Source organism: Brachionichthys hirsutus, chromosome 18 (assembly GCF_040956055.1).
Source record: "Brachionichthys hirsutus isolate HB-005 chromosome 18, CSIRO-AGI_Bhir_v1, whole genome shotgun sequence".
In the NCBI taxonomy this organism is placed as follows: domain Eukaryota; kingdom Metazoa; phylum Chordata; class Actinopteri; order Lophiiformes; family Brachionichthyidae; genus Brachionichthys; species Brachionichthys hirsutus.
Window position 1 is genome coordinate 9197956 of NC_090914.1, and position 25894 is coordinate 9223849.

Genomic DNA, 25894 nt, shown 5'->3' on the forward strand with positions numbered 1-25894 from the left:
GACGGTATTCAATCAAAAACAATAGATCCATCTTCTCTACCACCATCAGTTTTTATTCAACGCTTTAGCTTCAGCCAAACATGTGGAATAAAATGAAATAATTACAAAATGGAAAAATAGATCAGGTAATAGATCATATTCACAGGTTTGATTAAAAATAAAATAAAAACATGACAGAGAGAAACCAGACATTGAGAAATGAAACCACTTTTATCTCCCTGTAGTTTTTTGCTGAAGGTCCTGGAAGGTCAGCAAATGCAGCCTCTCGCCTCCTGCAGCAACGCAACTGACTAACCCGAGCCTCACCTCAAAGCCTCTTCTTTAGTGCTTGTGCAAAATAAAAAATAGAAATGAATGGCTTAAAGACAACAGAGGAGGTGGAGAAACATGAGATGACTCATCCGGTGTAAAAAGAAAAAGGTTACCACAAACGCACAATAAAAGAATGGTGAGACAGAAGAACTAAAACGTTAAGTACTGATGTGCACTAATTAGAAACTGAGCACAGGTCAGAGAGGCAACCAGTTGGGCACCGGCACCGTTGCTAGGTCCACTTTGATTGTTGCTGCAATGATACCCTATTTAAGTGAGATTCTTTGCATTAAAATCACAGGAGGCAAAAGACAAAAATAAAGAGATTTTTCTTCAAAAATAAAACCCAGAAAATAAAGCAGCTGTCCCCTTCACAAAATCTCTGAACGCCACAATAAAAATTAGCACTGCTGTGAGCTGTGTGTACAGCATAGATTCTTTATACTTATATATATATATATATATGTATGTATGTATAATATATACGGTCATTTCTTGTTTACGTGGACTTGTCTCAGCTAGCTTGTGCCTTTGGCACTATTAGTACTTACAACTCTTCTGTTTGATTCCAAAGCTATTTAAAATATATTTAATGCATAAAAATAAAGATTTTGGCATTAATCTATCTTTCCGATTGAAAAGTTATTATTGAGAACTTCTCATCGGGAAGAGTTCCCTCAGTGCTGCAGCTCTTCTGTCAGGTGAGTGAGGATGGTGGGAGCCCGGCCGACGAAAGGCAGGTGAAGGTATGGGAGCCGCCGCATCTGGGTGGGGTGTGGCTCAGCACAGATATTCCACAGGGTTACAACAGCATTTCGCTCCACAATATAAACAAAACGATAGAGACGATGCTAATGAAATGTCAGGTTAGCCGCGCCCTTGCTCTCCACCCTCTCCCCGTTCTTGCCGCCCCCACTCAGAGATGAAAAAGAGACTCTTCTGCAATCGGGTCCCCTATCCGCTTCCTCAACCTCCATGGCCTAAACACAATCCTCAGAGCTGGATCTCGAAGGTTTTGTGCAGCTCGGTGGAGAACGGATTTGTCGGGGACGCCGTGGTGCGCTGGTGCGAGCGGCTTTCCAAGGCTGCCCACTGGGCCTCAAAGGCATCTTCTGGCGGCTGGGGAAGCGGCTGTGTGGCTGGGGAAGGTGGCGCACGTTGGGTCAGAGCAGCCCAGCTGTCTGCGCCGACGCAGGTCGCGCTACCGTTGGACGGCTGGACGGGAGCAGGGTTCGTTGCGGTGGGCTGTGGAGGCTTGATGAACGGGCTGGCATGGCTGACGGGCTGGGCACCGTGCTGGGGCGTGGCGGGAGCCGCCGCGGGGAACGACTGGGGTTGCGTGGCTGAGCCAAACACGTTAGCCACCATTTGCGAAGGAGTGATGCCGACCACAGGCACACTGGGCTGAGGAAACGGAAGCCCGTTTGGGATCGGGTAGGAAGCTGGAACCTGAGCATGAAAGGCAGGCTGGCGCGGGGGCAGCATGGGAACAGCAGAGGGCAAAGAGGACATGAACGCCACCGGGGGGACGGACGCCACAGGCACCGGCGCCGGGGCAGTGAACTGCTGGGAGGGAGGCGGGACTGCCGCCATGACCGGGCTAGGCTGCGGGGCTCTGACCGACTTGGTGACTTCTTCCAACCACCGGTCTGCTTCTGATGGTGTGCGTCTGTGGGAGGGCATCGCTGGAGAAGACGTGGGCGGGGCCATGATCACCGGAGCAGGGGACGACCAGTTACTTCCTGTTGACAGGAAGAACACGTGTACATATCAGGGAAAAAGCCCAAAAAATGAAAAGAGAAAAGCAGGTAAAGCGTGACTCACGCCCGGCAGCAGGCTCCCGCCGCTCGTTGTGACACGCAAAGAGACATGTTCACTCACCTGGCTGCGCTGAGGCCGGGGGCTTAGCCCAGGGGTTAGTCTCTCGGGCGGGAAGAGCAGTGGGCAGGAGTGGGGGGTTAGCAGTAGCAGCAGCGGGAACAGAGAAGGCGGGAGCTGAGCCGCTCACTACAGCAGATGGGAGACAGACGCTAGAACAAGCATGCTGGCGTGTCGCTGACGCGGAGCGACGTCATTTGTTAGACATGCACAATCTGACCGTGCAGTTAATTAGCAAAGTTAACAAGTATTAATCACACATGGGAAATAAATGGAGTTGAGTAGTGTAACCCAAATGTCCAGAGAGACCTCTTTAATTCGAAAAGATTAATTTGACACCCTTTCTTTTAAAGTTAACTCTTCACAGAGATTCCTAAGCTAAGCTGTTGGAGGTAAGATTGAGAGTCCTCAGATGGGATGTAAGCTAGTGTGATTAGCGTGGAGGCTAAAGTGACGAGTTCAGCTTTGAAAATGAAGTAAACATCTTTTTAGATCAACTTCTAGAGACCTTAATTACACTTCGGTTGTAAATTTGGAATTCACTCTCATTTTTGGGTTACTTAAAAAACCCTCATCCACAGCCTTCACAGATGAGATGCCCAGCCATGGACGCAAGGTGCTGGGCGTGTGCTTGCTGCTACCTGGCGCCACAGGAGACTGCGGGGATGAAGCTGGTTTAGGCATCGGCGCTGAGGAGAAGGGGTCTTCTTGCGGTCCGCTAAAAGCTGAAGTGATCTGCGTGCACAGCGAACTGATGCTGTCGTTTTCCCCCTCTACTTCGGGGACTGGAGGGGAAACAGACAAACGTTATCAGAAGCAGATGTAAAAGTCGCGCGTGGGACTGAAGGGTGACGAAGCCAAAGTCACCTGTGTTCTTCATGGGGAAGTCAGACTTGCGCTGCATGGTGGAGGGCAGCTCGTTCATGCGCAGTGACTGCTGCCGCTTGAAGGGCGAAGTCTTCTGACTGAGCGCCGGGAAGCCCCTGAAGGAGCCCTGCCTGGCAATAACATCGGCCGGTGCATGGCGGCGTGGTATCGCCTGGGGTCCCATTGCGCCCACAGAGGGAGGCGGGGTGGATGTGGGGGACGGGGAGCCTCCCGTCTGGTGGACTGAGGTGTTTGTCAGACTGGTGGCTGAGTTCCCAAGGACGATCACATCTGCCTCTGCTGCTGGAAGACAGCGGCGGTAAACAAGGACGCAACAGCTGGAGGCGGGGCTAAAACCAAAGCATTCCGAACTAGAATGGACTCTCCAGCATGGGACGACATTTACAGACCCTTCTTAGCATCCTGTAGCTGCCTCATGACTTCCTCCCGCTCTGCCGCCTCCGTTGCCGTGGTAACACGAAACGAACCCTCGCGGGTGAAAGTGGTTCTGTTGGCGTCAAAGGTCGCCGTCACACCGCACTCCTTTTCCCGTTTCTGCTTTCGCTCCAGACAGGCGGCGAACGCGCAACCCACAGCGTGACTGAGGCGCTCCCCCTGAAAGAGGCAACGCCAAACGGAGACGAGACAAGATATACATAAAACTACGTTTTTACGTAATTAAAATTACGTAAAAAACTGAAGCTTGTAAAGATTAGGGAGGTCAGATAAAAATAATCAATTAAAACGGAGGTGATCAATGTGTAATATCATCAAATTGCATTGTACTATGAGAACGACTTCTTACAGAGTCTTTAACGGCCATGAAACAATGGCAGATCCAGCGTCGCGTGGTGCCATCCCTGCAGATGTAAGAAAACGCCTTCTCAAAGTTCCGATCCGGAGCGCAGAACGACACCTTTTCTATCGTCTGGTCCAGGATCAGGTCCTGCAAAAGCCATTTTCCACTCGTTATCAATGTGCTTCAAATCTACGGGTGGGAGTGAAGTGATGCTCGACTGTGTTAATTCAAAACGTGGGCTGAACGACTGCGTAATGAGAGGCGATGTGAAAGATCGAGTTCAAGAGCGCTTGAAAACGACTGAACTCGGGAAACGATGGGCTAATCTCTGACACCAGCCCACACAAGAATGTTCCACGCAACAGTTTTCGTGGCTCAAAGAACACCGCCGGCGCCGATGACCGCACGGCAGCGGGTTCATTCTCTTTAAAGTTTGTGCTCTGCAGCGTAAGGCCGCTTCACTGTGGCACCGGCGCCTTCCAGCAGGGGTCAGTGTACCCGTCACGATTATTTGCTGCTGCAGGTGCAGCCACTACATATTTCATAGCAGGTCTTTTTGCAGGTCACTAGACAGGAAGACAGCTTCAGTCTGATTATTAACTGCTTTCTCCTTCACTAAAGCCTCGCATACTCCCCCCCCCCCCCCCCCCCGACCGATCTTTATTTCTGATGAAGGGGTTTTTGCGAGCCTGAAGGGACTCATTACCTTTGTTTTTTCATCTACAACTCGCAGACCGTCCGCTGAAACCCACAACACGGCCCGCACCGGCTTCTTTCCAGCCTGCGAACAAAACACAGGAGCAGAGACAAGTCAGAAATGAGGAAACGTTATCAGCCTCTCCATTCCTCACCAAATTTTTAAAAAAAAAAAGCTTTCCCCCCACTGGCACCTATTCATGAAAAAAATATATCCATCAACACACACACAAGTAAATAAAGAGAAAGCACCAGGTAAGACACACAACAGAAGATCCAACCAAGGAGTCGGGTTTTTTTCTGAGTGAGGTGTTTAATAATGAAAGAGGTTGGTGCGCTGATGCGGTGGACAGTGGTGCCCCTCATTGGTTAGAATGAAGACAGTAAAGAGTTGTGTGTGTGTGTGTGTGTGCGCGCATTCATTCACACAAACTGTTCGTCGTTCAATTGAATCATGGAAGAAGGGCTGGTGGGAAAGAAGGCACGCCTGTTAATCAAAACCACGCACACACAAAGTGCCCCACCTCAGGCTAAACTGCCCCCACCTGCTCAAAGACACATGCATCATTACGTGTGTGTGTGTTTATCCAGGCTTTAGATGTGATCAAACGGTGAAGGTGTTACGTGAGAGGAGGGAAAAAAAGAACATTAATAATAATGACGATGCTGCTCATTATGAAAGAGGCACAGTCAGACACACACAACTTACTTTTGTAAAGAATCCTTTGAAGAATTTCCTGTCCTGGAAGTGGGTGTGGCAAAAAAAAACAAACAGGGTAGGATGGGTGACAAGGGTGGAGGGAGATGGGGGAGGAACAAGGCATGAAAATGTTACCTAGGAAGTCTAAGATTTGTCTGGAGCCCAGAGGGGGGGGGGGGTTGATTTGGTTTTTTGTTTTGGTGGCAATGAAGCCGGGTTGTGAGTAAAGGAGTGAGGCGACGGATCAGGTAACTCCAGGTGAATCCACAGTGAGGGACGTTTCCACGCCTGATGGTGCGGTTGTTATCGTCTTTATGATGGTAACGGTTAGTAAACCCTATTTCTGTTCCCCGACTGCGAGGCATTTAAACAAGCAACAACAACCCAACAAAAGTACCGCGATCCCGTGTCGACGACAGCACAAGAAGCTGTCTGGACAGAGGAGGCGGCAGATCTTCAGGTGCGTGCCTGTGCAAGTACGTGGAGGGGGATAATCCCCAATCCCATCCATTCTTTCAGATCCCAAGACCGAGACGTGGCCGTTCCGCGGTCATGCGGCCGACAGAGACCGATTCCCACGGACAGCAGCTTGACCTCCGAGTCAAACCTGCGATTCGCCCGTTTGTCAGGAATCAGCGGGTCAAGTTTAGGCTGCAACAACCACAGAAATGAACCTCAACCAGACCCCGGCCAGGTCTTAATCCTCCTTCGTCCCCGGGAGTTTCCTCTCCTTGCCATAAACCGTGAAAAAGGAGCTCAACTCTGCTCCTGATACACGGCCATGGAGGAGACGGCACCCACGAGCACGGTGTTAATGCATGATTTAGCGTGTTAGCCAGTGCTGCAATGAGCTCAGCGCATGTTAGTGCTGTACAGAAATGCAAATGATCACAGAGCGGTTTTAGTAGACCACGATTAAGGGGGGACGAAGCCTCTAAAGGGGTGAGATCAACACAATGGGAGGGCAGTGAGGAGGGGAGGGGGTTCAAAGGCATTTCTCTGCAACACCACAATAAAAACCTGCTTAAAAAGACAAAATATTATGTCGAACACAAACAAAAAGGTGACACAATATTCAGGCATTCAATGTATGAGCTGGGATGAAACTACAGGAGGGAGATAGGATAGTAGCGAAAGATCGAGAGGAAGATGACAAGGTGAAAATGAAACAAAGGTGGGAAGAAAATGTACGTTTTTTAAACATTCATAGTCAAATTAGTGTCACAAAATAATGAGTCAGTATCGTCAGAAAAAAAACAAACGCTTAAAATAATGCATTACCTCAAAAGAATAATGATGTTTCTGGAAGAGGACTCTTATTTTGAAATGCCGTGTCATTACTAAGCCATTACTTTGAGAAAGTTTCAGCATTTTGAATTTGTTCGGTCATTTTGATGAATTTTCTCACAATCGTGAGAAAACACCTGATTCAATTGAGAAAAATCAATTAATGTAAAAATGTACTTGATTTTCTGAAGTCATGATTTGAGAAAATGTTCCTGTTAAGAGTGTTTACTTTCATTATAGTAACCGTCGATGAAAGAAGCAGCTTCCGAACACCTCGGTGAATGGACGATACCCTGTCGGCAATGCCGCCTTTGTTTACCGGGTGTTCACGCACCAACGCAACACAACGGAAATTCCTCCAGCACATCAGCATCTCCTGGTTGGGTGCCCCGCCCAGTCTCGGAGGAAACACTCCCGGGTCGCTACAAGCTCCTGAGTTACAGCTAAAACACTCCCACTAATAGAACACAGAATGCACCTCCAACCCCGGGCCGCTGGCCAGGAAGAAGCAGGAAGTGATGTCGTGTTGACAATGCTAAAGGCAAGTTTGGAGGTTGATGATACTGCAGTGCAGCCTCGTCCTCCTCCTCCTCCTCCTCCTCCTCATCCTCCTCCTCCTCATCCTCCTCCTCCTCTCTGAGCCATGGATCTCAGAACCATGACAAATCTCTCGTTATCTTCTCAGAGGCCAGATTCTACGCCGGAGTCGACTGCAGCCCGTCGCCGGGGGAAACGCAGATGCGTGCTTGCTCTCCCTTCTTACCCAGCTGGGAGCTGCTGTTTGGTGTTTGGTCCAGCTGCTAGTTCCAGGAAACGAGCCTCACCAGATATTAAGTGCCAACGGGTGTCAAGTCTGGTTGCTGACCAGAGTAATTATTAGTTTCTGGCGTTGACTGGCTGAGGGAAATACTGAGTGCTATCCTCTGCTGGTAGGAACTGCATGTGTTGCCTGGCAACAGTCAGCTTATTAAAGAGTCTGTTGGGGATGAGCCGGGATCCGACGGGGCCTCTGTAATTGTATACCTGCTTGAAGGGTGGCCCTCGTCTCGTCTGGGCATTCTAGTTTTAACACAGATAGCTGGCATCTGTGCCAGACACGTGTAGCGTCAAGCTACATGAGCTAGAGGTTAGCTTGAACGGATGCTGGTGGGACGAGGCTGTACATAGCATAAAGTTCACTGGGCTCGTTTTTCAACTCCTTAAACGCTGCTGACCGAAGTGACAGACGTCACACTTCCTGTAACTGAAGTCATACGCTTTTATTTGACGACCCTGATGGTTACAGATTCTTTGGTGGCGGATATAGTAGCTTGCTGTATATTATTTTTACTGTATTCCTCTTACCGGTACTACTACTCCCATTTCTCTGCTGAGGGGGGGGGGGGTCATGCCTTTTCTGACAGTTAACAGGGCTCAAACGGCGTCGAGGTAAAACATCTACGATTCCAACCACCAGCTGAAAGCCCCGGAGTCAAACCTCACCGTGTGAGCCGAGGCGCTGGTCTTTTTTTAGCTGTATCATTGTAGAGAGTGCAGCGTGGGATAACAGCATGGTGGCCCAATCGCTGCACAGCACCATACTTTTCTGTTTACCCCTCCACCGCTCCGTCTGTGTAGAGCTTTCCCAGAGCCCACGAATGCCACTTTACCGTTCTTATGCATTTCCAGAAAAGCCTAGTCAGCTCAAGTTCTCAACTAGCAGTCATTGCTTTTGTGGAATTTCCTGTAAGGCGAGCCTCGCTTGTGCGCAGGTACGCCACGACATCCAGGTCACCGCTCAAGAGGGATGAACGGCAAGAATGCAATGGCGAGAGCTTCGTTGCAAAAACAATACACACACACAATAAAATAAATATCCCACCAAAGTCCCCCGGAATCGACTGCAGCAGGAAATACACGCCGATCCATCTCCTCCAACCAAGACAGCGTAGGAGAGACATTAAGGGACATGTAGGACACCTCTCGGGGGTCGCGTGAGGGCCGAGATGGGTGGAGACCCTCAATGACGAATGGCAGTAGCCTTGATGCACAGAGACGAGGAGGCAGGAACAGAGCAAAACTACTTTATAAAAGTTAGGAGTCAGTGGGATGCTGGAAGCTCAGTGAAGGAAAAGATAAGAAACGGATCGCTTCAAGGAAGTGGCATGATCGCTATTCAGCAGCCTTGTTCCTGAAAGCATGGAGTGGGGGGGTTCTTAGCGAAACCTACCGTTTTCAGCCGCTTCACTGCGTCCTCACAAATGTGCATGCCTCGGGACTCCTCCACCTCCACATGTCCCAGGTACTGCAAGGCAGAGACAAAGGGACAGGAAGTGAGTAACGCTGTGACAAAACTTTCCAGAAGCTCTCTCTTCTGAGGTCAAGTTACGATTATAAGCTCTGGAATAACATGACAATTTAGATTTTCAGTCAAAGCCGTCACAAATCCCACGACAGGCTGGGGCTGTGGATTCATACGTTCCTAATTTATTTATGTACCTGGGCAAGTTTATTTCAACCAGGTAATCTGTGTTCCCGTGAATGTGAAGCCGAGACGCACCCGACAGGTTTTTGTCTTTTCTTTTGTCCTAAAATTCCTTCCAACTCACTGGACTCACTTCATGAAAGACAAATGCGGGCCAGGTAATGCTGTCACCTTTATAACGCTTCTAGTCATCATTTAATGAATGATTGAACCCTTTTAACTGATCAATTGTGACTTGAGAATCTTATGCGAGTGGATTTAACTGCAACTGAATGAACAGAAATGCAGCCTCCAGCTGACCCTCGCTCCCTCCCTCCCTGCCCCTCCGGAAGCGAAGCGGCATCTCACCCTGCTGCGTGTCGCTCTGGATTCACGACCCCGACTCCCACAGAAGCCATTGTGCCGGAGAGGAAGTCCTTACCCTTTCCTCCGAGATACACTCGCACCGCGCGACGCTGACCCACGCCCCGTCTCCCTGTGCCTTATGGCCCTGCTATTTTGAGAACATGATGTCACGGATGTGAGCCGCACCGGCGGCGTTTTAGAATGGGAATGTGCACGGAAGCAGACACCAGCGTTTACACGCGCAGAGATGAGAAACGTGTGTGTTGAGGACAACAGAGATGCACAGAGGCAGCTGTGGGCAGATAGCGTCGCTACAGGATATCGGCCCGCGGACTTGGCCAAGACGAGATGAGCAAGCGCAGGGGAGGCATGAAGTGTCACAACCAGATGCTTTATAGTAGCATCTTTGCCGTGCTAGTAACTCGCTAGCAGCAACGATCTGGGGGGGGGGGCGCTCGTATTTAATAGATGCACTCAACCGAAGCGTTTGAGAGAGAGAGAAAAAGAGAAGAAGAAATTGTGTGTGTCGTACACGTGTAAGATAATTTGGTTCAGCATTCAGGTTTACTTGTGAGCCTACTCAGGGATTAGTTCCACTAATCCTACAGTGAGGCAAGATGAGACACATTTTAAATAGGATGAATTGCATCCGCTGTGGCGTCAACAGTGATGTGAGAGCTGCACCCATCTGTTGCAGGGAAGATGGTAGCGAGCAAATTAATTTGGAGCTTAATAAGGAACGACATCATGAAATATTGTATTCACTTTTCTCCATCGATTGCTCTTTTAGCTGCAAAGGGCTGACGGAGGTAAAACAAAGAAAATATCATGGGAAACCGTGGGATGCTCTTAAAAATTCACATTTACTCGGCATTGCATGCGACTCAAGACAAGACGTGGGACAATAAATAAAGAGACAGACAGATGAGATGAGATGAGATAGAGGTCACAGGTTCTACATTGTGAATATGAAGCTGTAGACGATCAATGATGAGCGGTAACGGGGGCACGCTTTCACCTCACAAATATCTATCAATATCAAATGGAGAATCAATGCTATTAGCCTGGCCGGGGAAATCCTCTGGACGTGCTCCAGATGGATTCCAGGAATTAAAGCAGACTTTTGGCCATAAAATTGGTTCAGTGATAATTCAGTTGGATTAAATAATAAACCCCTGCTGTGCACAGCTTTGCAAACGCTAATGTGTGAACAACGGTTGGAATCTAGCAGACGTGAAATATATCGGCAGCTCAAACCAAAGGCATTTGAATAATATAGCACGTCAACCCACGAGGCATTAATTACTGTCGCTGTAATTTCTACTTGGAAACACACAAGCATAAATATGCTAACAATGCAGCTCCATGTAACACAGATGGTCTTATGCTATGACTGTAAAGGGATTAAAGGCTCATTTCGCCCCATCATGGTGAACCATCATGCCCCCCCCCCCCCCCCCCACACACACACAAGGCCATTCCACACGCAGCACATCTCCTCTTCTACCCTCTATCAGTTTGCCTACAGTGCGGCAAACTGAATTTCGCCGCAACTCCTCCAACCCACACACAACTGGGCTCCTGTGAGGCACCTAGAGCAGGAGACAGGGAGGAGGAGGCATCCAGAGGAGTAGCATGGTAGGTTGCACCGGAGTGATGAAAGGGAAAAAAACAAAACCCCGCCGGTGGAATAGAGCATGTGACTGAAGAAGTACTGAAGTAAAGCATGACCTCTTCATCGCACCGCTTTCACTACGTCAACAGCGTGCAGCGCGTCCTTAGAGCAGCTCAAGATTCTGCACAAAAATAGTTGCAATTGTAAAAGATTTAAAAAATGAACAACAGTGTTGCTTCATTCATCATTTAGCGGCAGAGCATGTTAAGGAAGCAAAATCTCACCGTACGTTAATGACAGCTATAAAAAGACAATTTGTAAGAACCCATTTCAGACAGCGATCACAGTCGGCGCTCCTGCAGGAGGGGGGCAGCAATCTGAAACAGAACGTAAGAAGCACTTCATCTACTTCAACGGCGTGTGAAGGAAGAGCGCAACTAATTCAGCTTTCAGTATGGAGAAAGGAGACAATTTATAGGGAGCAGGTGGAGAGTGTCTGTGTGGGACATTCAGAAGCCGGGACAAAGTGCACACCCGCTCAAAACAACTTCAACAGCATCAGACAAAAAAAACTGGAAGCAGGAAATTAGTATTCGTTTCCATATTCAGTTGAAAACTCTCGCTTTTTCCAATTCTGCGGTTCTTGAGTTCCCCTTTCTTCTGAGCGAGGACAGTTTGTGGACCCCTTTGATGAGGGGAAGTGTATCATTGCACTCCTGTTTGCAAAAGTAGAGAGTTCTGTTGCCACAATATAGAGAACTCCACTCAATCAACTGCAGCACAGAGCGTCCAGGAGACGCCTGCAGGCTGATCCAGCTTCAGCGACTGAGCGGTGCGTCTTCCGCTGCCCGGTTGCAGAGCTGCTCGAATTGTCTTCTGTCAGCTAAAGACGACTTCATTTCTTTGTGTACTTGATGATCCAAGTGGTTTTGCCGTTGGAGACCAGGAAGCCATTTTGCACGCACATCCTATAATGTTCAGAAGGCATCTTGGATAAAAGCTACACACACAGTCTCTGAATGTTTTTAATTAAATCACCGGCAGCGTCCTTGAGGAGGCGGGTGCTGAGCAGGATTCTCAGAGACATGAATGCGCAACGGCGAGGTCACAGTCTGTGAAACCTGTGTTTTGTGTTGAGGTGTGTGTGTGTGTTTTGTGGAGAGTCACCTTGACTGCAAAGCTACATTTGCCGCTGCGGACCGCCTCCTCGTCCGTCTGCCACTGGTGCGGCCGACTCGACTCTGGCACGTAGACGTCTTTCTTCCGACGGAAGCTCTGCCGTAGCTTGTTCATTGCTGAGCTCCCTGCGAGTGAAGGCAGAGGGTGGGAAATGGGCCGTCAGGGGCAGCTCGACACAAAATGTGCAGCACCGGCTGGAGAGGTCGCTGAAAAGACAACGAAGGTCACAGCGGAACAGATTAAGGAATGATAAAAGCTTCCAAGTCTGGGATATTAACTCATTCTGGTGCCGCTAATAATGCAGGCGAACATGGAAATTAGTCAACTTCCTGCATTTGACAGCGGATAAGAAGCTGAACCACAGCGCGACACTGGCGCGTTCACGCATCCTGTCGAGCGTCTGTAAAAAGGGATGATTTAAACACTATACAACACAAAGAAGCGGTGTCACTCAGACCCACAAGGGGGAAGCTGAAAGAAAACAGACAACACGGAGAACGGTCCGCGCCGCCTCATCGTAGAGCTTCTAACCCGATGAGAGACGAGCGCTTCAGGCCAAAGGAGTATATTTTTAATGTCGGCAGTAACAAAGGAGACTGACTGACCAAAAAGCGCTGAACATTGTACAACCGAAGCAAGCGCTGCGGCGGAGAGGATAACTGCGCTCCTTCTGTTTATGCTCTCGTTCATCACTGGAGGACACCGATATTCCTCGAGCTAACGGGCGTCAGCAAATACACCCGCCCTCATTTGTCACTCAGACAGGCAGCAGGGTGCAAAATGTGTTTTCAAAATAATGAACTCAATTAACATATTTTAAAAGGACTAAAACAGATTCATGCCATTCAGTCAAACTGCTGTCTTCAACACAATTAATACAACTAAAAGCACTACTTTACTTTGAACCATGCATGTGTTCTTGGCTTCGGATTAGAAAGCAGGAAAAACAAAACAAAACCGGAGGCCCTTTTAAGATTTGCTGATCCAAACTAAAAGTGAGAGGTGCATCCATCATCGAAGGCCTGGCTCACATCGCCCTCGGCCAATCACAGCCGAGGAGCAGAAGCCACTCAGCCGTGAGATTCTGACTTTTGACACGTGATCAGAGGAAACTCAGAGGTACACCGCCTAACGCGGTGTACCCATTCACCTCTGAGTTGATGGGGGAGATCGGGCGGGATTAAAGCTCTTTAATCCAGGAGAACCGACTGTCTGTACGAATAAACACACACCGGAACCCCTCGTGCACACGCCTACTTTGCTAAACACACACTGGACAGAGCTGTCTGTTTGCATAGTGAAACCTGTCCTGTGAGCCCATCGTGTAAGGCTCTTTATCTGTTCCGAGTCAGCTCAGCAGGCAGCACACAATGAAGCCGTCGGCCTCCACCGGGTCACCAAAATGCACGACTACGTCACACTTACTTCTGTCGCTGCGCGACGGCAACCCGGAGGAGGAGACCGGAAAGTCTCAGGCCACTGAATCGCCATTTATAAGACAGCTACATTTCATGAATGAAGCACAACTTTCAAAACATATATAGTCGCCTGACCAGTGGCAAGTTCTGATCTGCAAATAGCAACAGACAATACTTCCATTCTGTACACGCAGATATGAAATCGTCATTAGACACAAGATAGCCATGAAGCCAGCAACGCTCAGAGAACAGGAAGTTGTTTGTCATCCTGGGAGGAGCTTGTTGAAATATCAGGATTAACATGAAACTATCAAGAGGAACCATAATAACTAGCATAGGACAAAATGCATCCGGCAGCAGAGCGACGCCTTCGGAATCCAGACAACTGAATGAGAGGGAGGAGAGAAATCTCACTTCATCCCTCACTACGAACACGCTGGCGGTTTATTTAGGTCATCTTTGGAGGAGCTGGATTTGTCTGCAGCAAATTGAAGTGTTCCTGCATGATGTTTGCACGTGTTGTGAATAAAGGTTAACACATTTTCACGCTGCAAAGCTGTGGCGCTCGACTGTGGCAAGACCTGATCTTAAGCTGGTAACGTTAAGCTGCCACACTCCTAAACTGACCCCCACGCACAACAAACGGCGACGTCACAAGCCCACAATAAGAGATTTTATGTGATTCTTTCACGTCGTCAAGAAAGCAAGACAGATCTGAGTCACGTGTGAGTTTGTGACACCGCAGAGTGACCTATTAAACAGGTTTCACTATATCTCACTGCCAAAGTTTGAAACATCTGTTTTATGGCAAACAAGTTTGTCAATGTCCACCGCGCTAAGATAATTATAAGCTGCACTAATCGATAACTCCCCCACTTTTATGTGAGCGCGATCACCTGTTGTGACTTCCACATACAGGATCTTCGGTTCTCCTCGGCTGGACAGAGGATTTCTTCAAGTCTTTGGGTTTTTCCACGAGCCTCGCACATCCACGCCATCCCAGCGATACACCAACGTTTCCGTGCTCCTCTCACAGCGCATCGCCGAACTCACCTTCTAAATCACTTAGCACCTCAGCTTCTGCCAACTTAACAACCCACACAACTTCTCTCAGCTGCAGCGAGAGAGACAAATAAGGAGAAGGCAGGGATATGAGCGATGCCGCATTTACGCAAGTGTGGGAAGGACAGCCTACATTTCAAATATGAATAATGTGTAACCGTCGCAGGAATGTGAAAACGTAACATGCTTGGAATGAGGACGACTAGGAAATCTGAATACTTCCATGAGTTGGATAGACGCGCAAGAGGGAGTGTCTGGGGGAGGGAAGGTGAGAACCAAAGACGGAGGTAGGCGAGATGAAATGAAGGTTAAGGACGGGAAAAGTTGAGATAAGTTGCGAGAAGGACAGACTGAAGGCAGAGCAGAATTGGAAAACATTGAAGCTGCGGAGAGACAGCAGATCAAAGACACGTGAACAGTTGCCTGAGGTTTGTGTTGATTACAGTCGAATTAAAATGCACTTCCTCTTCAAATGTTTCTTTTTCAAACGGATTAAAAAGTTTTGCGACTTCGTGACCTCAAGGATTTTAAAGTTACCTGCAGTAGAAGCGTCAATTTTGCTTTCAACCTCCAGAAATATTTTGCAGACTAAGAAACTTCACCCAACTTTCCATCAGCGTGGGGGCGAGTAGACTACGTCTGGATTTATAGTTTTGCTCCAACAGTTCCTTCAAAGCCACGGGTCACAAATAGAATCTTCTTCACTGACAGCATTGAGGCGTATCTGTCAGGAGCGCCGGCTTTTAGGGCATCCAAAAAGATCAACTCCTTTCATTTGCTTTTTAAAAACTAAACAAGGAACAAATGTAGAATGGGAAGGCGGAGAGTGGGATTAGGACAGAGGGGGGGGGGGGGGGAGGTAAAGGAAAGAAGGATCTGAACTCCGCTGCATGGAGCCGTCACAAATCATACAGTGAAAATCTCGAGCTGTTCCCCTCCCGGCGCTCATAAGGACGATTTCATAAAGACCATTTATACTGTGTGTGTCCATGTACACATGAAAAAAACAAAGAGCAAAGAGCCGTCCGAAGACTCTCGTGTGCAATTCCACACGTGATGAAGCTCCTACGGAACACGGAAGGAAAGGAGAGGAGAACTAACGGGATACTTCTTTCCTCCGGCGGTCTGTGCCGCCTCTCAGGAAGGAGGGAGGGGAGTCCTGCTGCTGGTTGTAGACGTAACAGCCTTTGAATAATCTCTCCAGGAATGGAAATCTGATTAATACTTGCAGAGGAATACCAGGGATGAGTATAACGGTTGGATGTTACAGATGGGGTGGGGAAGGAGAGAGAGGCAAAGAGGCAGAGAGGGAAAAGGAATGGGTGGCAGTTCAAGACGGGCACTTCAGAGTGTTTCACACCGTTTGCTCAGAGTTCATGGTATGGAGAGTAACGCTGAAACCAATATGGATGCCCGTCCATAATGCAAAGCTCGTCTCCCATTCGTATCTAACGAACCCGGTTAGGCATCGGTCTCGAGGTGATCATGCTCCCCATCCTACTCCCAAACCGCTGTGTGAAGAGAGAATTTGAAAAATGTGATAATCCAATTTTCCGGGCCCCATTTTGTAGCTTGGCATACTTACATAAAAGGATGGGTGGGAAGGGGAAAAAATTCACCAAGGAGAAAACATGGATGATGATGAAAAGGAAAGTCAAGATAGGAACGCATGGGAAAGGTTGAGAGAACTGGGATGATCAAAGGTCAGGGACATCCGACTTTGTGGCATACTGCTGGAAGAGTTTATGGTAGTAATATTCCCAGCAAAATTGCACAACAAAGGCAATTAAACTGTCAACAACCAAAGTTGCACAACTCAAAACTAACATTATTGCTCGGGGCTGAAATTAATTTAATGACATCGACATTTGGTGTTCAAGTAAGACAACAAAGGGAGATGAAGATTCCTGTTGATTCCCTATATTACGTAATGCTAATCAGGCTAATCCTTCAATGTGGTAATCTGGGTCACATACATCAGCAGATAAATAATTATTCTGTGCCATCAAAGGGCGGGTTGCCTGACCTAAATGTTGCTCGCTCTTCAGAACGTCCGGTCGGGGGCAAAGTTATAGTATGGAACGACCAAAATGAAAGAAGCTTTTTTTTTTTTCCTCAAGAGAGACACATTTGGTCACAGCAGTGGTACCAGCGTGCCCACGCCGGTGGAAAGCTGGCAGTAAACAGGCGGAACTCGTAGCCAGCTGCTCCATCAAAACATTCCTCCGCTTCACCGGTCTGTATGCTTACCACAATCACCGTCGCTAAAATGATCTGAATCATTTGATCTGCCAGGCACAAAAAAAAAGGGGATGCAACCAGACCCAAGACGATAAAAACAAAAACCCACAATGACAAGGCTATAAACTTAACCTACAGTTGAACCTATTCTTTATCTCACAACGATAACTACTTGCATGAGAGCATGCTGAACAAATAACAAGTCAGCGGGGAAATGAGATCCTGAAAAGCCTTTATTTCAGGATGTTCAAACTCTTTCAGAGCCGGAACACGAGCAAGAACAAGAGACAACAGCGAAGCACAAATGGGCGGCTGACGGGAAGGAAATGGTGGGAATGGCGAGTGCTGGCTCCTGTTTGCACGGTCCGCTCATTCCCTGCCTGACACTGAATCACTTCAGAGTCCTTCAGTCTGTTCCCCCCCCCCCCCCCCCCCCCAGCAAGGCACGTTGACCTCCGTTTCCTGAGTACACACGACGGAACGGGGTTAGGGGCGAGATGGAGAACGGAAACAGGGATCCGACTGCCGCTGGATTATTATTCTTTAAACGGGGGTTGCTGATAAGCATCGTCCTCCGAGGAGGGGTTTGATGTAGAGGTCTGGGTGCCCCGACTGGTCCTCCCCCCCTTTATGGTGGGCTGCAATATAGGCGCCCACTAAAGTGACGGACATGGGAAGGATTTTATAAAGCGGCTACTACATTATTCCCCCGGCTGACCTGAAACAGTCATGTGTCCTTCTTTTAAATTGAGAAGAACTGTTATCGTCCCTCTTCGTTTTGGGGGGGGGGGGGGCAGTCTTGTGCAAACGCAAACTACTGGGCTGGAACCCAACCTCCTTGCAGGCATTGACTCGGAGTGAACCACGGTGAAGTGACCTCTCCTGGGAAACTTTACATAAACCTTGGAGCGAAAAAGAGACTCATGCAGACAATGTTTACTTTTCTCCTTGACATCATTTCATCACACACACACACACACACACAGCGGAAGAACCGCAGAGCATACACAGATGTATAAACCCAAACCTGGCATACATCAAAAATGTTAAATTACAGCGCGCAAAAGCTCACAAGTCAGGCTCCATTACGGCGTAAAGTGCCATTAGAAGAGCTGCAGCCAGGTGGAGAAATCAGGGCAACATCCTCTACACCGTGTTCTACCCAACCCAACACTGCGCTGACCCGAGGGAACACAGCCGATGTTACATATTCACCAGGGCCTCAGCAAAGTGCTGCTAATACGTGATCTATTAATCCTACCTATGGCTTGCTTACACTGAAAAAAATAGCCATCCTCTTGACAGGGAACGACAGAAAATGACAAATTGGAAGCCGAATATGCTCAAGAAAAGCTGAGATTCTAACTCAAAAGTGCTAAATAGCTCGAGCTGTGTCAAATCACATCCGACACAGATGCACGGTGTGAAGCCAAACAGGTCTGGTTGTTCCGGCGTGATAACAAGCAGGGCAGCGATGTGCAAATAGACGGGAAGCAGAGCACGCTTTCTTCAGAGCTGCTGACTCAGAGGAGAGAATTAAATATCCAACAGGAAGTTATCAGTTCTTGTGCGATGTTCGTGATTCAGTGGCACACGCACAATGATCTATTTGGGTCTCGGCAATCACCAAAGATTGGACCGTTAAGTCTCCTTTCTTCCCCTCCAGCAGCATCATCATTTCTAAGTGATTATGTCGGGGGGAGTAAGAGGCAATCTTTGGCAGGGTTTTCAAAATGGGCACTCCTGCTGATGTACACACACGGCTACCATTAGCCGCCCATAACCCTGAATACGCTCCCCATTTAAGCACCAATCCAAAGCAGGCTCTGTTCTCAAAAAGGTGATCAGAACCACAAAGAAAAAACAATCCCTGTAAGCAAAAGTCCACTGAAGAAGCCGAGCAGGCCCGAGGGAAGACATTACTTTGAGCACAACAACATGAAAATAGAGACATAAATAATTCTCTCTTTTACTTGTGACCCGACCACATGATCCACAGCTTCTGCTGAGGATGTTCACGAGGCTAAACGGTTGCAGTTCCTTTTCTGTTTGGTGGCAAAACCAAGGCCCCTGTTTTCCCAAATATGCTTTTTCTCCTCCTTCCTACACTCGTCCGATTCAGCCCCCTTCTTCTCCGTTAGGGTGCACTACAGCTAACAAGCAGCCTCCCCTCTTTAAAGAACCTATGATTACAGGGCATTGGCCTGGGGCAATGAAACAGGCTCGACAGCCGCAGACAAATCCTCCGTTAATACCAGAATACATGGAGAAAATTCTGTCCTGTTCATAGTGCTGCTGATGCACATGGGAAAATGTTAAATCAGGCTGTCACTGGTGATTTACAGACTCATTACAATATGCTTTTATACGGTGGATATCCTGGTAGCTGCTTTTTGCATTATCATGAGGTTGCATGTTAATATGATGACAGAGCTAAGCTCATATGTGGTTGCAAGACGTGAAAGGAGTGCAGCAAAAATCCACCTTTGATTATAAATATAAGTAACCATCATTTGTAATCCCATGTTGCTGAATAATTCAAATTTCAGATGTGGTCAAAGAGAAAAGAAACAGCCTAATAAACACGCCTTATTCTTCAGTATAAATGTTGAGGAAGCAGAAAAGTTTATTTAATCATTTATGTTTTGCTTCCAATTTAACAGCGGCGGTAAAAAGAGCGCTGAATCAGCAATGCATCTATAAAAGGAAGGAGCGGGCGAGGCGCTAGACTGGGAGGGGATATTTCACTGGCATGTTAGCTTTGTAATCCACAACCAGAAGATATAAAAAGCAAGCTAACAGCAAGTTGTGGCTTACACAAGGGGGATGAAAATTAATTAAAGATACCTCCGTATTTGGGGAGACAACAGAAGTTCCACGAAAGTCTCATCCTTCGAGCAGAAGATGAGATGAAAATGTCAGACAAGTAAAAAATGTGAAACATCATCATTCTACAGAGAAATAAAGTTTGTCCGGTGTAAATAAAGAGGGGATGTGTGGATAAGGGTCCTCGAACCTGCGCTATTGCATACAGAGGACAAAGAGCAGAAGATGAGAGACAAGGGAGAGAGGAAGAACAGATTACACTAGTAGGAAACACTCCAGGGGTCCAGCTACCGAGTCAAAAATATGGCTTTTCATGAAATTCCATTAGTCAGTCAGTAGCAGAGTTTGTCCAGCAGCAGGCATGATGGGAGAACAGAGTGGAACAGGAATTTCCTGCTGGGGGGGGCAGACTTGGAATGGCCAGGGCAGGACACACAGACTTACACACTCATAGTTACGAGTCTAGAACGTATACGACACAGAGGAAGAGTTCACCTGCCGACGTCATCGACCTGGCGCATCTTCAATCTGCTCCTGATTAGACTGTTTTACTCTGAATACGAGGTGAATAATAATAATAAATAATAATAAAAGTAGTGAAGTAAAAGTAATGTTTCCAATTCAAGATAAATAATGTTTCTATAGTTACAGCAGACAGACATACCGATGACATCAGGGTACTAAACTTCAAGTCTCGCTCCAAGGCTAACCTCACAAAGGCTAATACTTATGTAAGAAACGGTCTCTAAATAGTAAGCAACATATTCCATGGCGTAGAGCTTTATTTCAAGGGCCAGGAATGATTCAACGGTCGTGGAAGACGCCTTCTTTTTCCAAACATTTTGGCAGACTCTTCGGTAGCGCTCCCAGCATAAGGTTTTAATATGAAAACAGAAGCAGGATTCCAAGAAGTCTGATCTAGCCATGCTTGATTAAAGGTTTTCATTCCAACCGAGGACTGAACTGAATGATGTCATTGATCATTGATCGCCACACCTTGAAGACAGGATGTGCCATACAACTGTGAGTAAAAGGCTTCTGACTCACTGGAAGGCGACGCGGCAACCGAAGGAGGCGGAGGCGTCGTGCTCGGGGAAGGCTTTCCAAGTCACATGACTGACACACACACACACACACACAGACACACTTACGCAACATGTGCCCAGAGGTTCAACCTTGAAGTTCTACTCAGAATTCCATAGTCACACATTTAAGTTATAGAGGAGTACGAATTTCGAAAAGGGAAAAGAAAGGACAGCTCTGTATCCTCAGCTCGTAAGAGTAAAGTCAGACAGACACCAAGGCCCTGGAAAGATGGGTGAACAGGCAGGGATGGGGGGGAAAAACAGGCCTCTACAATCAGCTGTGCACTTTGATCAGCCAGCGCCCAGGCACCAATTACGGTGAGATAATCAGCAGAACTCAGAGGGCTGACGAGCAGCCGGCACCGTGGGCACAACGGGTCACTGACCAGCAGGCGAATGGCCGGTCAACACGACTCACTGAGCCAAAAGCCCGCGGTGCCCCTCGCTGAACTGCCGCATGGAGGCGGCCAAACGGAGCGGTGGCACAGTGCAGTAATTGTTCCCCTCCTGTCGACTCAGCACTGTGGCGCTCTCACAAGCCTGACATCGCTCTCCACAGGCCGCTCAGCGGTGGAGGAACGGTGCAACGGTGGGCAGCGTGTGAACCTGCGATCGCTCACGCCTTATGCCTGTGCTGCCTGCAATGGGATACATGGAACAAATGTGCGGCAGCATGCAGCGCACACACCCGTCTCTGTGATTCCGTGGTAAACAAATAGCGGCAGCGCTCCAAACGCAAGGAAAACGGCGTTCCACGCAGCACCTGTGCACTGAGAACGCCTTCCCCACCGCCGGGGAAAGATGCAACTACCTGCTCCCGACTTCACATGCTGTGCAAGAGAGACGCCTTAGACGCAAGTGCAATGTTTTTGGATTCATCGGTTGTGATTTATGATTTATAAGCAAGAAGCCTCGCTACATGAGGCAGAACATGATATTCAGCTCATTAATAATAGAGTTCTGTGCTGTGAAGAATTCTTCATCTATTACGATTAGGCTCGGCTATGATGCTGTGCGTCTGTGTGCTACTCCCTCCACTGTCGACGCTACAATGACCGCCACAAGGACGCCTTCTACTCACCGTTAATAGTAACTACACCCACCAAGATTGTTTTCCATATTGTCTGAGTGATAAAGAAAACCGTTTAGCGATAAAGAGGTCTCAGATAAAAAATTTAAAAAAGGACTGCGAGATGTAATGAAATCAAAGATCAGGAGTGTCTGTGTGCCAGATCAGGCCACTTTACTTGCTTCTATACATTACTTTTGATCCGTCTTAATCCAATATGGCATGTCATTGCTGGAATTTTCCACAACCAATTAACGGCCGCGGGGTGGGGGGGATGACGGGTGGAAATACACACAATAAGACAAATGGTGGCATTCAAGTACAGACGAGAAGAAACAATAATAATAAAAGAAAGACTGGAAACTGGAAAGAAATATTATTAAAGACTCTGGAGCAGAATTTAATGAAAACGCTCAGGCAGCAGCTTGAGGACGAGCATCAAACACGACTCCCGTCTGCTTCTATTCTTCTGAAGACACTCATCCATCCATCCTCAATATATGACTCTGAATCATTGAGCCTTGACGGGTGAAACACTGATCATTTTATTAGATCATATTGTTCTCTTCGATGTACTATCACACACCAACCAATACAGTGGTTACCAGGGAACCGGTGCCAAGGCAACATTGATCCACGTCAAGAGTGACGGCAGTGGGAGGGGCCGTGGGAGGGGCCATGGAAGGCCAGGAATCAACAACAGATCGCATGTGCAGACTGTCTGATCGGCCAATGGATGAGGTGCACAACGTCGGATAGAATAGTGTCGATGTTAAACACGCTACGGACACACATCACACACACATCTTGTCCACCCAGTCGTTCATTCATTCATTCATATATATAGATATCTTCTTCCACAAAGCCCAAAAGGGCCGGATCTAAAGTCACTATTTGTGTTTTATAATCTAAAGTAACACGTCTCTTTGATATTAGTGGTAAATGTAATACTGGATGGTCTGAGGAGTCAGAACGAAGGACGAGAATAAGGATGGGTTACAAATCAGACTCAGAAGGCAAATTCCTGAAATCCAAAAGTGAAATCTCTGCCAAGCAGGTTATACAACGAAATGACAAGCAGAGGCAGGAATGACTTGATTTCCTAATGTTGCAGCAACTTAATGAAAAAAAAAGAAGAACATTTTAATACATCTTTTGTTTAATAAATACAAACTTAAGACAAAAGGCTCGTCTGCTCTTGTAAACAGTCCAAATGTCCCACCGTCCATGATGGGTCACTAGTAATTAAACCAGAGATCACAGGGCTGAATAAAGCATGAGCTGTTCCAGCCAGGGGAGATCAGGTATCACTCTATATAGCTGCCTGGAGAGACAAAGGGAGCCCCTGAGTCTCTCACCAAATCCAGGGAGGAGTGATACCGGCGCAAACCTGCAAGGCAACTCCGAGTATACAGCGACGCTCCCCCCCAACCCGGCCAGCCGGAACATTCAAGGCAAAATGAGGACCTCAATGCCCCTTGGACCCAATTAATTTCGATTTTGTCCCAAAAGGGGACCCTGAAAGAACTTCCATGAAGTGCAGAGCAAAACCCCAGCACTGTTGTTTTTCCTTTTTGAAATGGGTGCAGCGAGAGCCACGCGCTACAACTACAGAAGAACCTGAAGAATGAAACGGGACGTTGAACACATCAATCTACAACCATCCAAAACATTCTTTTTTTCAAAATATATATCCCAGGAAAATAATAATAATAATCACAAATGATCTAATATCACGTTGGTGGATGCTAAAATGGGAAATAGAAAAAGGAGGCAAAAGGGGGAAAAGGAAGCAGCCTTTGTCATTTCCTTTCAAGGAAATGCAGTCCAAGTTTAATTACAGTGGTACAGGTGATCACTTCTCTTCTTGGGGGTTGGTTGGTGAAGATTTGCGGTACAAAAATGTAAATAAATAAATAAAACCCACAAAAAACAGATCTTAGAATGTTCAAATAAACAAACCATCCAGAACCATGACCCGATAGTAAGTATTTATATTGTGCACGTCTGGGCCGGTGTGCGATCTGCTCCGGGTACCAACAACCATTTCCCTCTGTGGTGGAGAATAGCACTGCTTACTAACCAACACAACAAATACACAAGTTCAGTTCAACTCCGCAGCTCCACACAAGCTATTTTAGGCTACTTATTTTGAAATGGGGTCAGCTGCTCACTTGAGATCCAGATTCCAAAACATCCCGTTTGCTTGAATCATATCAGAGTGTCTCTGTTGGATCGAGTCCCAATCAGCTCAGAATATGGAGCTCTGTGTTCGGATCCAACAAGTGCATATTTCTATCTGTTTTACCAGAAAAAAAAAAACACACTCCGGTGCATTTGTGCACTTAATCCCAGGGTAGCAAATGTAGCTTGTCTCAATTCTCATCACCTTCTCTGACATTCATGGATCACATACTCACTCCAGATCAATGATACCCATCTGATTTGTGTTCCGGCCTTCCCACACGTATTGACCTGAATAAGCAAACGCCTGAGTGTTGTATCAAGTCATTCCCAATATGCTTGCTGTGTCCACAACGTGCAGTGAGCTGTGATGTTGACAAAAAAGCAAAGGTTAAGGGTGATGACGAAAGAGGACGACTGCAGCTAAAAAGGAAAAATAAGCAAGGCGAGCGAGAAGTCAAGAGACGGTTTCAAGCCCACAGATCATTTACATGTGTGGGAGATAAACACGAGAGCTAAGACGACATTGACAACGCTTGAATACCTCTCTGCTATCAGGGGACAGAACTGGAGCCGTTTGATTGCTTTGTTATCGATCTGAAGTTTCATCCCTCCGTGTTGCATCGCTACTCAATGTGTACAGCTCACTGACAAGAAAAGGGTCTCCTCCTCCTCCTCCTCCTCCTCCTCCTCCTCCTCCTCCGATTGTACTGCTGGTGTCTTCCACAGGAAGAAAGCTGCAGACCCACTCTCACAGTCACCTCCTCCCAAACAGCTGACAGACTTGCACAGTGGGTTTTGCGGCAGGCTGCCAATAATAATGAGCTCGATCATGAGTTGCCTCAGGAATTTTAGTTCCCTAATTACCTTTCTATATGTACATTCATTGCAAATAAACACTGCACGACATGACAGATGAAGTACGGCGTCATTCAACTTGACAAGTGGGTCAAAAAAAGAAGAAACTACTGATAACAGACTGCAAAAAAAAACACATTTCCACATCACCATCACAGAAAACATAAATAAATATTAAAGTGTTAACATTTGTGAGGCAGAAATTAAACAATAGACATCTTCTAATTGCTCAACAAAATAGATTCACAGCTGAATTTTTCACATCACATGCCTCCTCCTCCTCCTCCTCCTCACATCATTATAAAACAGCAATGTCTTAACTATTGTGTATAAGATTACGCATGTCAAACGCGCTAATAACAGCTACACAATGAAAGATAAAAAAAGGGTAGAATCTGGTGCCTCCTGATACTTGATTCCGTCATTTATTCTCATTCCGCCGACGTGCGTTCATCCCTTAAAGTTAACCGAGGCAGGTAAAGTTGGGCGTCGTTAGCTGCTCATCTGGCGTTAGCTAGCAAACCTCATTCCGTCGTATCAGGGATCAATGTTTGTCGTGATGACGGCACACAGCCTCACACCTCACATTTAGTCCAGTCTGTCACTAGCCAGGTGGGCAACGCAAGCTAACCCAGATGCCGTAAGTCTACGGGGGAGGGGGGGTTGCGAGCCGCTAAGCTAGCGCTGCTTAGCTCTCTGTGCTAACAAGCACTTACAGGCAAGGGTGGCTGAAATCCAGATATCTTTACTCACCGCTGATCACCGCTGAGCCGTCACCTGTGTCCCACGAACGGCGCAGCTCCAAAATAAGTAGAATTCCACAGAAAGTGTTGAATGGAGGGGGTGGGGGGGGGGGAGAAGAGGCTTGTAGTCCAATCACTTCAGCCACTGCTGCTGAATGGCTGCTACACGTTAACTCAGCCAAACCTCGTCCATAGCAACGGACCGCCCCCCGCGACACCTCATTGGTCAGCGGTTGCCAATCGCAGGTGATCGATGGACCACAGAG

At 47.5% G+C, this 25894-nt stretch overlaps 1 protein-coding gene across 1 annotated transcript; it reads right to left on the reverse strand.

Annotated features, from left to right (window-relative positions):
- Positions 1-38: 38 nt before the first annotated feature.
- On the reverse strand, positions 39-24719 carry numb (NUMB endocytic adaptor protein). Its single transcript, XM_068751744.1, has 11 exons — positions 24572-24719; positions 12131-12267; positions 8749-8823; positions 5262-5294; positions 4563-4637; positions 3863-4003; positions 3468-3672; positions 3058-3357; positions 2832-2975; positions 2194-2319; positions 39-2054 (listed from the first exon to the last, which is right to left on the reverse strand). Exons 2-11 carry the CDS (start codon positions 12254-12256, stop codon positions 1306-1308), a joined length of 1974 nt encoding a protein of 657 aa, XP_068607845.1. The 5' UTR covers positions 12257-12267; positions 24572-24719; the 3' UTR covers positions 39-1305.
- Positions 24720-25894: the final 1175 nt, after the last annotated feature.

What these genes read in the sequence shown, in the direction of transcription:
- numb (XM_068751744.1), bottom strand. Translation starts at nt 12,256, where the DNA reads ATGAACAAGCTACGGCAGAGCTTCCGTCGGAAGAAAGACGTCTACGTG. An exon ending in AATGTAGCTTTGCAGTCAAG is followed by an intron (nt 8,824 to 12,130) that starts GTGACTCTCCAC and finishes TCTGCCTTGCAG; the next exon opens with TACCTGGGACATGTGGAGGT. An exon ending in GCAGTCTCCTGTGGCGCCAG is followed by an intron (nt 2,320 to 2,831) that starts GTAGCAGCAAGC and finishes CATCTGCTGTAG; the next exon opens with TGAGCGGCTCAGCTCCCGCC.